Source organism: Bombyx mandarina, chromosome 11 (assembly GCF_030267445.1).
Source record: "Bombyx mandarina strain Sakado chromosome 11, ASM3026744v2".
NCBI classification, from domain to species: Eukaryota; Metazoa; Arthropoda; class Insecta; order Lepidoptera; family Bombycidae; genus Bombyx; species Bombyx mandarina.
Genome location: NC_143218.1, coordinates 8607022 through 8619683, shown reverse-complemented (window position 1 = coordinate 8619683; position 12662 = coordinate 8607022). Strand labels below are relative to the sequence as shown.

General features: G+C 36.8%; 1 protein-coding gene across 1 annotated transcript; it reads left to right on the top strand.

Moving 5' to 3' along the window:
- The first annotated feature begins 1322 nt into the window (after positions 1–1322).
- Positions 1323–7983, top strand: Art7 (arginine methyltransferase 7). Its single transcript, XM_028173359.2, has 9 exons — positions 1323–1513; positions 1606–1853; positions 2065–2310; positions 3374–3552; positions 4449–4674; positions 5298–6070; positions 6602–6750; positions 7111–7276; positions 7808–7983. Exons 1-9 carry the CDS (start codon positions 1455–1457, stop codon positions 7913–7915), a joined length of 2154 nt encoding a protein of 717 aa, XP_028029160.2. The 5' UTR covers positions 1323–1454; the 3' UTR covers positions 7916–7983.
- The last annotated feature ends 4679 nt before the right edge of the window (positions 7984–12662 follow it).

Here is a 12662-nt window from a genome sequence, read left to right as displayed (position 1 = left end):
TGCTGAGCCCATCGATCAGAGTCCTCAAGAAATTCATCGCAGCTTCCGATATGCTTTTGGTTTCAAATATGACGCCACAAAAATGGAGCATATGGTCATGTGATTATTAAGTTAATATATAACTATTGAGGAAGAAAGAAAGTTAATAAATAAGTTTCGAAAAAGTATCTCCTTTGTCGTATCACTCTTGTTAGAGCGGTCGTGTTCGTCATTCAGTATCATTGCTATGGGCAGATGCTATGTGCCTCACGAACAATCGCCACTTCTCCCGGTTTGTGGTGAGTATAGTACACTTATGCAAACAACCGCCAACTGCATGCCGACTTGACTTGGTCGATCTATTGCATGGACAACCTTCCACGCGATCTGGTGCCTTCTAATTTGCCTGGAACGAAAAGGCGCTCTATGCAGATATTTCTTCGCCGAGAGATATGTCCATAAAATTATAGTATGCGCCCACGTACGAGCGCCGAAAGACGCTGCCTATTGCTGAGTTCCAGTACCAAGCATTCGTCTCCAGCATCACATCTCCAAACCATCGACCTTCTTTTTCTCCACCTGTCGCAAAGTCCACGTCTACGCCGCGTATAAAAATATGAAGAAATCAAGAATTTGTACCAAAAAAAAAGTATAGTCACATTAAAAATTCAAACTGACAAAAGGAGGCTTAATGTGACATGAAAACTCAGGTTTATTCCTAGTAAAGCGATTCATCAAACAATTCCTATTGAGTTATATTTCCAGTTTACTTTAACACTAAGCCTACCGAAATTTCATATACATATATGTAGATATTCATACTACAAAGGATAAAAATAGTGTTCTTCTTAAATAAATTTTAACACGTGCATGACAAAAAATAGAATTGTCCGCTTTATCTACACGTTCAAAGCAGAAGAAACACTAATTTAACAAAGTTAAATAATTCACTACTTTGACTGATTCGGTGGTGCAGTAGTTACCGGCTCGAACCATTGCGCCGAGGGTCGCAGGTTCGATTCTCACATCGGGCAAACATTCGTTTGGGGAATAAGTTTGTTTGCTCTTTGTTTGGGTTTTTATTAGTTATATGTTTATAATTATATTTAAGCGCATATAAGTATGTATGTCAGTCTCTGGTACCCACAACAGAGGGCATTCAGGTCTACTCAGTTCTAGTGACCTGATTTGCTATATAAACCACTTATGGTATACTTTTTATCTCAATAAGAATAATAATAACATAGGAGTCAGTATTAAAACATATCGAAGAAATGTTGTTTGATAAAGGTAGTAAAATTATAAAGCAAAGGGATTGATTACAGCAAGTGGCCTAAAGGTCTAGATACCAGGCCATAAGCTCCAAGAAAAAAATGATTATACCTATCAAATTTTCAGGTTATGTTGTTGAAATAACACAAATTTCTAATATTAAGAATTGATGAGGAAAACATTAGAGATATGCTTGTAAATATATGAATACTATATATAAAGTCACATTTTTTAACTATTTATTAGCATCAAGTCACAAAAGGTACGCTATACAATAAGTTAGTGCATTTTGAAATCGGCACTTTTTGTACCTTAGTCCATCTTTCATATTATTGATTTTTTTCAAATTGACAGATTCAAAAGTTGTGTATCACGCATTGGAAGTAAGATGAAGGTTTTCACGCAAAAAAGGAATCCTCTAACAGGCTGTACTGAGTGGGATATGCAAGATGAAGACTACGATTATCACCAAGAGATCGCCAGATCAGCCTTCGCTGATATGCTGCATGATACTGAGAGGAACCAAAAATATAGCAAGGCTTTGAAACTGGCTATTGAGAAAATGCACAATGATGGAAAGAAAGCCAATGTGTTGGATATTGGTAATTCAATGTACAGATATACTGATAGGAGGCACCGGCGCTTATATCAGTAACTTCAAGATTGTTGTTCTGGGTGCATTAGATTTGGGCAGCTGTGATCGTAAATAAAAATCTATAATTGAAAAAAAAAACTTGTAAAATAAATAATAATTGCCATTTTTTAACTGAAGTATATGTAGGGAAGTAACAAGAATTTATCTTTTTACTATAGGCACAGGTACAGGGCTCCTCTCCATAATGGCAGCAAAATCAGGTGCTGACACTATTGTTGCTTGTGAGGCTTTTCAACCTATGGCTGAATGCTGTCTCAGGATATTGGAATGCAATGGTGTGGCTGATAAGGTAACTGTTATCCCAAAAAGATCTACAGAACTGACTGTTGGTGAAAATGGAGATATGAAACAAAAAGCTAACATTCTAGTCACTGAAGTGTTTGATACAGAGTTAATTGGGGAAGGTAAGTAATTTATATTTCAAACATTTTCTTAATGAAATATGATATAAGTTTTCATTAATTTATTTTGTTCAGTTCTAAAAAAAACCATAGTCTTGAAAAGAGTGAAACAAACTGGCTAGGGCTCTTTTTTTTCTATTTTTGTTAACTTTAATTCCATAAATAACTCAGTTAATAATGCTTTCAGTAAAGTAAAAGTATCATTCATTGACTTTATTAATTAAATATTTGTGACTTTGCTCTTACGTGTTTATGTGTAATTTACTTTACTACCAACTTAATAAGTTTTTGAGACATCTTGTAAGAGGTAAATATGTACAGTTCTATATAGCTACTTAACGGAAATACTGCAAAAGTAAACCACAAATAAGTAAAAAATTATGAATATCCTAGTTACATCGAAAAATTTGTGTGAGTATGTGTGTATGAAATTTGAATATACATAACTTGGATGTTGTGGTATAAATTTGAAGCAATCTTGCACTGAAAAGAGTTGCTTTTACATGTGTGGTGTGATTGAATAAGTTTTTTTTGTTATTGCTTAGGTGGGTGGACGAGCTTACAGCCCACCTGGTGTTAAGTGGTTACTGAAGCCCATAAACATCTACGACGTAAATGCGGCACCCACCTTGACATATAAGTTCTAAGGTCTCATGTATAGTTACAACAGCTGCCCCACCCTTCAAACCAAAACGCGTTACTGCTTCACTGCAGAAATAGGCGGGGTGGTGGTACCTACCACCAGTCATTACGCAAATTAAAATTTGCGAGCTTGATTTTTATTACACGATGTTATTCCTTCACCGTGAAAGTCAATCGAGAACATTTGTTGAGTACGTATTTCATTAGAAAAATTGGTACCCGCCTGGAATTCGAACAGCGGAGCATCACTCTACACGAATGGTACGTCTTATCCCTTAGGCCACGACGACAAGTATGTTGTAAACAACCATTAAATGTTCCAGATCATAAAGAACGTTAATTGGAGTTTACTCACCACTGTAATCATTTAAATAAAATTTTATGAAACACAACATAAAATAAAAATGATTATACTTAATTCTAGGAGCTCTGTCAACATTCTCTCATGCGCACAAGTTCCTATTAGAAGAAGATGCTATAGTTGTGCCAGATTCAGCTGTCATATACGCTCAAGTTGTTGAATGTCCAATTTTGCAGAAATGGAATAAACTAAATGATCTAGCTGATGAAGATTTGCAAATTATTCTCAAGACTCCTAAAAAGGTTTGTACTAATATAAAATCTATTATCAGTTCAGGAAGACTAAAATGGCTGTACTGCGTGTACTTCCATTCTGCCCATTTCTTTTGAGAAGCGGTCACACATTCTCGATTAAAAATTAGGGGTTTAAGAACTGAACTGAATAGTGTATCACTCATTAAACCTCAAATGACAGATGGAAGACTCTAATAGTAGATGGTACTGTCAGTCCAGACGAGTACATACCACCATGATGCCAATTTTTATTTTTCAATAGTCATGTGCTAAGTTAGAAAAAGATATTTCTGTAATAAAACAAAACTGAAATTTCGACCTCATGTCTCAAGGTGGATAGCAGCAAGCAACTTGTGATGTCTTTGGGCTCAGACAACTGACTATCATTAGATGAGCCATGAGCTTGTTTACTCATGTATGCACCAAAAAGTTTATTACTGAGTAGAAACCAGCAACTTGTTTGTGTCCGAGTGCGATGATGGTCAGTGAAAGTTCACTTAAACATCCATATTTATATTTTAAATATTGTGTATAAAAAGTTCTTTCTATAATCATCATTGTACACGAACTTTTAATAATTTTTTTGAATACATACAAAACACTACTATAACAGTATGATTCTATTGTGATACATAGATACATTAGATATATAAATAAACACATACTAATAAAAATGTACAGTAACAATCCAATAAAAAAATTCTTTCGTTTGTTCTTTGAAAACATGTTTAAAGGCAAGCAGCATATCTTTAAAAAAAAAAACAACAACGAAGTAGATAAACTTTAAAGCTTTTATGGTTTTGTTAATATAATTATATGGTGGTGAGGGATGGATGGATGGTGAAATTTGTCGAAGATTTCCGAGTGTCATTCACAATTAACGTTGTTTTTTTTATAACTTTCAGATCAAGGAATGTGCTGGTTCGGCCGCGGTTCACGACGTGCAGCTGTCTCAAATATCGCGTCAATCATTCCGAGAGCTATCCGATCAGATACCGGTGTTCTACTATGATTGGTCGGGCGCTACTCCAATTATCATGCAGAGAACTGTGAAGCAAGAGTTCTCAGTGGTAACCACCGGTAAAGCGCAACTGGTGTTCATGTGGTGGGAGCTGAATATGGATCAAGAAGGTTTGTTGTTGTGTACTTATTTATTTCCTATTGATCGTTGTGTTGTACTGTAAAAACTGAGATCTTAGAACTCATGTCTCAAGGTGGGTGCCGGCATTTACGTTGTGGATGTCTATGGACTCCTGTGATCACTTAATACAAGGTAGGCCGTGAGCACATCCATCCAACTAAGAAAATAAAAAAATCGCTAATAGAAGTACGATTCACATGATAAATGGCTAATGTTTTATATATCGGTTGAGGGAATCGTTTAGAGTGGTGGTATTCTCTGCGGAACATATTGTGTGGGATCGGTGTATGTTTCAATAAGGAAACAATATATTATAGTAAGAACAGTTTATTCGAAGATTAAAGTTCTTTGGCAAGGGAGTTTCCAGACTAGGGGTCCGTGCGGCGGCTTATTGAGAAGGCCATTCGCTAGCTTCCCCGACTGTGTGGACTGTGGAAAATTTTGTATTAATAATAATAATCATAAAAAAATTCAAAGCAAACATTCACGATAAGTACAACACATAACGTAATCGAATTAATTGCTGACGTTTCAGTTGTCTGATCATTTGGGTACAAGCTATGAACGACACGTTATCATAGTGTTAATTCGTCAAACTATTTGCTTATTCCAGGAAAAATATCCTTGAGTTGTGCGCCGTGGTGGAGTCATCCAGATGCCGATATCTCGTCTCAGACGCCGCAGGACACAATTCCGTGGCGCGATCACTGGATGCAGGCGGTTTACTATCTACCACAAGAAACTGAACTGCACAAAAGCATGGAGGCAACCCTGGTTTCTTGTCAGGACGAATACTCATTGTGGTTCTACGTGGAAACGGAACATAAGCCACAACACTACCGGCGTCCGATCTGTGAATGTGGAGTTCATATGGCGTATTCGAGGACTCACGTCTCGTATCTGAACGACGGTAGGCGAAGCAAACAATTCTTGGCTCAACTGAAGAAGGAAATAACGAACGAATCGATTGTCCTGGATTTGAATGGAAGCAATTTCATGGGCTTGTCGGCCGCGAAAATGGGCGCTAAGGAGGTCTTCATTGTCGAAAAGATGAAAATGAATGTCGGCATTTTAATGGATTACATCGCCGAGAATAAGCTGAGCAACGTGACGGTAATACCGGAAGCCGGCGATGACGTTTTGAAGAAAGTGACCAATGTCGTAGGCGATCCTAGTTTCACCAGTGCCATTTTGCCTTGGGAGAATTTGAAAATTGCCTATTTACTGTTTAAGTATAGGGAGAAATTGAACAGCGGATTGTCGGTCATACCGGAGAGATGCGAGTTCTGGGCCGTGCCGGTGGAATTTCAGAATTTACACAAAATAAGAGTGCCGCTTGGCGTCTGCGAAGGGATCGATATGTCCAAATTCGACGAACTCGTCGAGGTATGATGTTGTTTGTTTGCAATATTAGTTTGGTGTTTCATTGGACTTCAAATATTTATTTATTTATTAGTCGTATGTAGTCGTCATGGCCTAAAGGATAAGACGTCCGGTGCATTCGTATGTAGCGATGCACCGGTGTTCGAATCCCGCAGGCGGGTACCAATTTTTTTAATGAAATACGTACTAAACAAATGTTCACGATTGACTTCCACGGTGAAGGAATAACATCGTGTAATAAAAATGAAACCCGCAAAATGATAGTTTGCGTAATCACTGGTGGTAAGACCTCTTGGGAGTCCGCGCGGGTAGGTACCACCACTCCGCCTATTTCTGCCGTGAAGCAGTAATGCGTTTCGGTTCAAAGGGTGGAGTAGCCGTTGTAACTATACCGAGACCTTAGAACTTATATCTCGAGGTGGGTGGCGCATTTACGTTGTAGATGTCTATGGGCTCCAGTAACCACTTAACACCAGGTGGGCTGTGAGCTCGTCCACCAATCTAAGAAATAAAAAAAAATTGGTTGTATTACAGACTTCTAGACTGATAAGCGACGCAGAAGTGGAAGCTCAACCTCTGTGGGAGTACCCGAGTAAATGTCGCGGCGTACCCAGGAAGCTGATCGAGATTGATTTTCATGACCTGAAGCCTACTTACGCGTTTAATGGCGTACAACAAATAATGTAAGTTTTCTACTTTAGGTAGTTTGAAAAGTTTTTGGATTGGACAACATTCTAGTGCTGAAATAAAATGTCCTTCCAATAAGTTTGCGGATAGTACATAGCCCCTGGTATTGCTGATGTCCATGAACGTCATTAACCACTCAAACTCGGTCAGTAGGGCCGTATGTTCGCCTGCAAGGATATTAATAATAAAAAAAATATATATATTCTTGCTTTGAATTTTTGTGAAAATTTTATGAAAGCATGTAATGACTTCTTGTTAATAATTTTCGTAGTAACTTCAGTTACTTACGAGTTACTATATAAAATAAGTAATAGCAAAAAAAAATTGTCTATTATATTATATACTTTTTCCTACAGAGAATCTCAAGATGCAGAAGGTACTACATTGACTATAAATGGATTCGCGTTGTGGGCAGTGTGGAAGATCGGTGGAAAGGACATAGTAACAGGTCCAATAAAGAGTCCTGTTTTAGGCGAAAATATCGAATGGGATCCTCACACAAGACAAGCAGTCAAAATACTTGTAAGTTTGTTATACTTTACTTGAACGATGGTGGTAAGGCGTACTGTAAGCCCACACGGGTAGGTACCATGATCCTGCCTATTTCTGCCACGAAGCAGTCGTGCATTTAAGCGTGGGGCAGCCGTTATACTGTACAAATGAGATTTAATTGGTTTATCATTAATAAGCTGATTCATCGAAATTTAGCGTTTTTTTTGCAAACCGTACTTAAGGCGACGAGCATTTGATATGTAGAATTGAGTCTCAATAAGCAGCGGGAGAATAAACTGGATTATTTTTGTTAAGTGCATTTAGAAAGCCATTAGAAATATGACAATAATAATAATAAATAAATAATTTGATATCGTCGATACAACACACTGTATGTCTACACTCTGACTCCGTGTGGAGAGAACTAGAGAGTTGCAATCACGTATTGTAGTTAGTACAGGTGCAACATCTAGAATGTTCGATTTCATCTTTGTCTTTTTATTTAATTTTTTTTGATAGTCTTTAATTGTTTTATTTAATTAATAAATGTGTTTCTTCTAGAAAAAGACTTTTACAATGAAGACTTCAGACAAATGGAGCTATCAAATCGCCTGCGACATTGAAAAAGGACAATTCAATGTCAATTTAGATTTAGTCTGTAATGAGTAATTTTGTATTTTGCTAATATCTATGTATATCTGACGTATCTGACGCATTAAAACGACGTGAACAATGTAGATATATTTTGTTTTATTTTGTATTAAATACCCCCCTACAACAGAAGTATAGAAGAGAGGATTATGCCGACATCAGCGGTCAGATTAATTATAACTAATTCACCTGGCTAGCTAGCTGGACCCAGGGCCCTGAAACTGGGATACTTTAAGACAAATATTTTTTTGTTGTATGGAAACTAGCGGCATCTTGTAGCAGATGCCCCTAAACTTATACGTTGTTAAAATTAAGGCATTTAATTATTGTATAACTAAACTCAGAAAAAAAATTCATACAAGTCTTTATTTGTTTTAAACAAATTGATTAAATTTTATTAATTTGGAAAATTTACAAAATCCTTTACTTAAAAATAAAATATAGGTATAGGCATTTGTTCATATGTTACTGCCATCTACAGAAGCAGTGAGAAACTAATCGAAGTGAGGCCATCTAGTGGCCGACGCCCGTAAACATTTTTATTGAGTGCTTGAGTTGCTTATGTATAACTAACTTATGTGTATTATCTATGAGTGAAATGACAACTTGCTAACGGTCACAGAAATCCGCTGGGTGGGGGCAGCGTCGGTCATTATGGCTAACCTTGCTGAGGCCTGTGTCCAGTGGGCCGCTGATGATTTGAAATTGAATCTAAAATATTGTAACCTATCAGAGACATAACCATTTTTTAATAAGATTTACTATTTCACTACTATGAAATGCATATCATGTCTTACAAACTTCATGGACTCCAGCAGGCCATTAACGCCAGGATTCAATCCCATTTAATTATTTAGTTTTTACAAGCTCTAACGTTACTCGATTCTACTTTGACTTAGCACCAAGTTCGTCTATTAATAGCTAGAAATAATTCACAATCTTAATACACTAAACATAAACACCCACATATATCGATCATTGATATAAATAAAAATATCCCTAGATTTAATATTAATCTCTTTAATATTAGTCATAATATCATATAATTTCTTTCTATATTTCTATAGTCTATCTATAACGTGAAGGAGTTCATCTGTTTTGGTTTGAATGGTAGGATAATAATTATTCATAAAATACAAATAATTTAGTCTTTGACCTCATATCTCGAGGTAGGTGATATTTATTCTGATGTCTTTGGATTTTCGAATTAACTTAACACCAGATGGCGATGAACTTATTCTATTTATATACATTTAAACAAAAATAGTAAAAAGCATACTACAGAATAAGCTTTTTTATTCTTCTTATCGCCATATGCACAAACGGTGACTAGTAAATTTGTCGGTTGATGCACACTTCACGCTTTGCGGATTTCGGTGAAAGCTCTACCAATAAAGTAGACCATCGAAGTGCAAACAGATCTGATTGGTTGTTGCTTTTTCTGAAATTAAATATTCACAGCTTTTAACGTTGCTTAAACAGTTGACTGAGAAGAAAAATAAACAAACCGAAGTTAGATTCCTCATAAACAAAGTTTCAGAATTTGTTTGTTCGTGTTAAAAACGTCGCTTTCACGACAAACGCATATAAATAACATTGCTTTATTTGTCATATTTTCAGGCCAACTTTAACAAACACGATAATTTCAAGCAGCGTTCCAAGATAAAGTAGGCATGAAGTTAATTTCAATTTTATGACGGCTTAGCAGCGCCGAGTTGTGGCCAGGAGGAACTAGGCTCTACGCTGTGTGGTCATAAACAATGTTGTGAAGCGTTTACAGTACGCACAGCCTTAAGGAAACGTTGCGTGGAAGTCGGTGGCGATTTATTTACACGAGCCACAAACGCGAACGGATGTGTTCTAAATTAAGTTATGACCGTGTATGACTGTGGTCATTTTAGTGTTTATGTTCGTCGTAAGGTTTTATGAGTTTCTCTTCAGGAGTAGCCTGGTCGCTTAACCGAACATTCCCTTTAGTTGCGAGTTTCTAGCTAAAATTAACGGGCGTTTTAATTTGAATTAAAGCGCCCGTTTTAATTCAAATTAATTTCTCTTGCAATTAATTGCTCTTCGTTAGTCTCGCCAAAACTTGAGCACGGCCGGACCGTTTTGGTTAATTTTGGTCTTGAATTATTTGTAGAAGTCCAGAGAAGGTTTAAAAGGTAGATAAATATGAAAATGCTCGGAATTAATTAAAAATAACAATTTGTTTATTTTATACAAAAGTTTACGTCTTTTATTTATCGATTGAGGCACTACGAAGTCTACCGGGTCAGCTAGTTTGAAATAAAACGGTAACTTAAATTTTATAAAATCTTCTTTGCTCTTCTTAGCAGTTTAGTTTGGATATTCATGTTTTGATTAATAGAAATGTCTCCTGTATTTTTGGTGTGTATTTTTGGTGCCACAAACATATCGAAACAGGAATTAAATCGAATATAGATCCTGACAACTTGATATCATGTAAAACACATTGTACCTTTACTGGTGGTAGGACCTCTTGTAAGTCCGCGCGGGTGGGTACCACCACCCTGCCTATTTCTGCCGTGAAGCAGTAATGCGTTTCGGTTTGAAGGGTGGGGCAGCCATTGTAACTATACGTGAGACCTTAGAACTTATATCTCAAGGAGGATGGCGCATTTACGTTGTGGATGTCTATGGGCTCCAGTAACCACTTAACACCAGGTGGGCTGTGAGCTCGTCCACTCGTCAACGCAATAAAATAAAATAAAACCTACTCAACATAATATCAATTTTGAATGTCCTTATTGGAGAAATTTAATGTAAGAGCATAAACAAAAACAAACAAAAAACTTGACACATTAAATGTAACTAAGTTAACGCTTCCTTTTGGATGCCAGGAATGAGACCAAATAGGTACATTTAGTATTTACTATATCTGTGCTTAAAGTTTCTGCTATTCGATACAGTAGAAGTATAAATAAATATATGGACATAAATTTATATATCGACTTTATGCTGTATATCTGCACGTTTAAGTAACTATTTATAGCCTATTAGGAATTCTAGTGAAGTGGCCACTATATCTACTGTGACCTTATCTTTATTTAAGTGTTAGAATGATACAAACGGTAGTCGTAATTACAGAGATCGGCTATGAAATTTTATACTGTGATTCGAAAACTAGATATTGCTTATATTTAAAATTATATGTATTATTGTTATTGTACAAAATGCTCTCGTAGCTATCACATAATAATATGAGTTTGATTTAAAGTTTACAGATGTTAAATTTTTAAAGTCCGATTCGGCAAGTCTATTGTTGAAAGAGCGTAATGTTGGTGATGTCAGGCAGAACAACTTTTACGAAAAGTGTATTTTTTTTATTTATTTTTTTATTGCTTAGATGTGTAGACGATCTCACAGCCCGCCCGGTGTTAAGTGGTTACTGGAGCCCATAGACATCTACAACGTAAATGCGCCACACACCTTGAGATATAGTTCTAAGGTCTCAGTATAGTCACAACGGCTGCCCCACCCTTCAAACCGAAACGCATTACTGCTTCACGGCAGAAATAGGCGGGGCGGTGGTACCTACCCGTGCGGACTCACAAGAGGTCCTACCACCAGTAACACGCAGTAACGTCACAGCTCGGGTTGATAGTCATAGTGTAAAATAAACATGGGATTATACAAATGTCATCATTGAAACGTGAATAAGTAAATAAGTTCATATGTATACTCGTATTGAAATAATTGCCTGGTTTTCTTTAAAAAAAACGCTAAGATAATAAGGTTCCGTCGTGTGTGATATAATTGGAAATTCATGCAGTAGGTAGGTTTTTAGTTCAAAGTTGGACACGTACCAATGTTTGCTTTTTCCAGTTTTTTACTGACACCCCGTTAGAAATATATTGACATTCCTAATGTATGGATAATGGATGCGAAATAAAAATAAAGATTTTTTTTTCTTCAATCGCTTTCTATTATCTTTTTACGAGAAATCTAACTAGACGCTACACATTTATATGTTAAGTTTACATTTGTATGATATTGTAAACTACATTGGTATTATAATTAAGACCGACCACGGAGACAAGTTCTTGAGACGACAGCACCAAATCATATGTTCGAAGTATTATATTTTATTTATGTGTTTTTGGACGCACGCAATATAATAAAATTAAAAATCTAGTGACGCGTGGGGTGAACGACCTCGGGGCAAGGCAGAGCGCGGCTACCTTCGACTTATAATGAGGGTTCATGACACACTAAACAAGCATTTGTGCATAGTTTAGTAATTGAATTGAAAAGTAGTTTTTTTTACTGGTGGTAGGACCTCTTGTGAGTCTGCGCGGGTAGGTGCCACCACCCTGCCTATTTCTGCCGTGAAGCAGTAATGTGTTTCTTTGAAGGGTGGGGCAGCCGTTGTAACTATAGGTACTTGAGACCTTAGAACTTATGTCTCAAGGTGGGTGGCACATTTACGTTGTAGATGTCTATGGGCTCCAGTAACCACTTAACACCAGATGGGCTGTGAGCTCGTCCACCCATTTAAGCAATAATAAAAAAATCCGATTCGGATTCAGTGTGCTTAGTGCGAGTTCTTTAACGTTCTCGATAGCGTAAAAGTTAATTTACATTTGTATTGAGTTGGAACGTTTGCCTACGTTTGCCGCTAGGGGCGCTGTTCTAACTGCATACAAATTTGAGTTAAGTTTTACGCCATCGAGCACGTTAAAAGCTCGCACTAAGCACACTGGAATGTACACACCCTGTATGTAGGTAGTGAAAACGTAAAGGG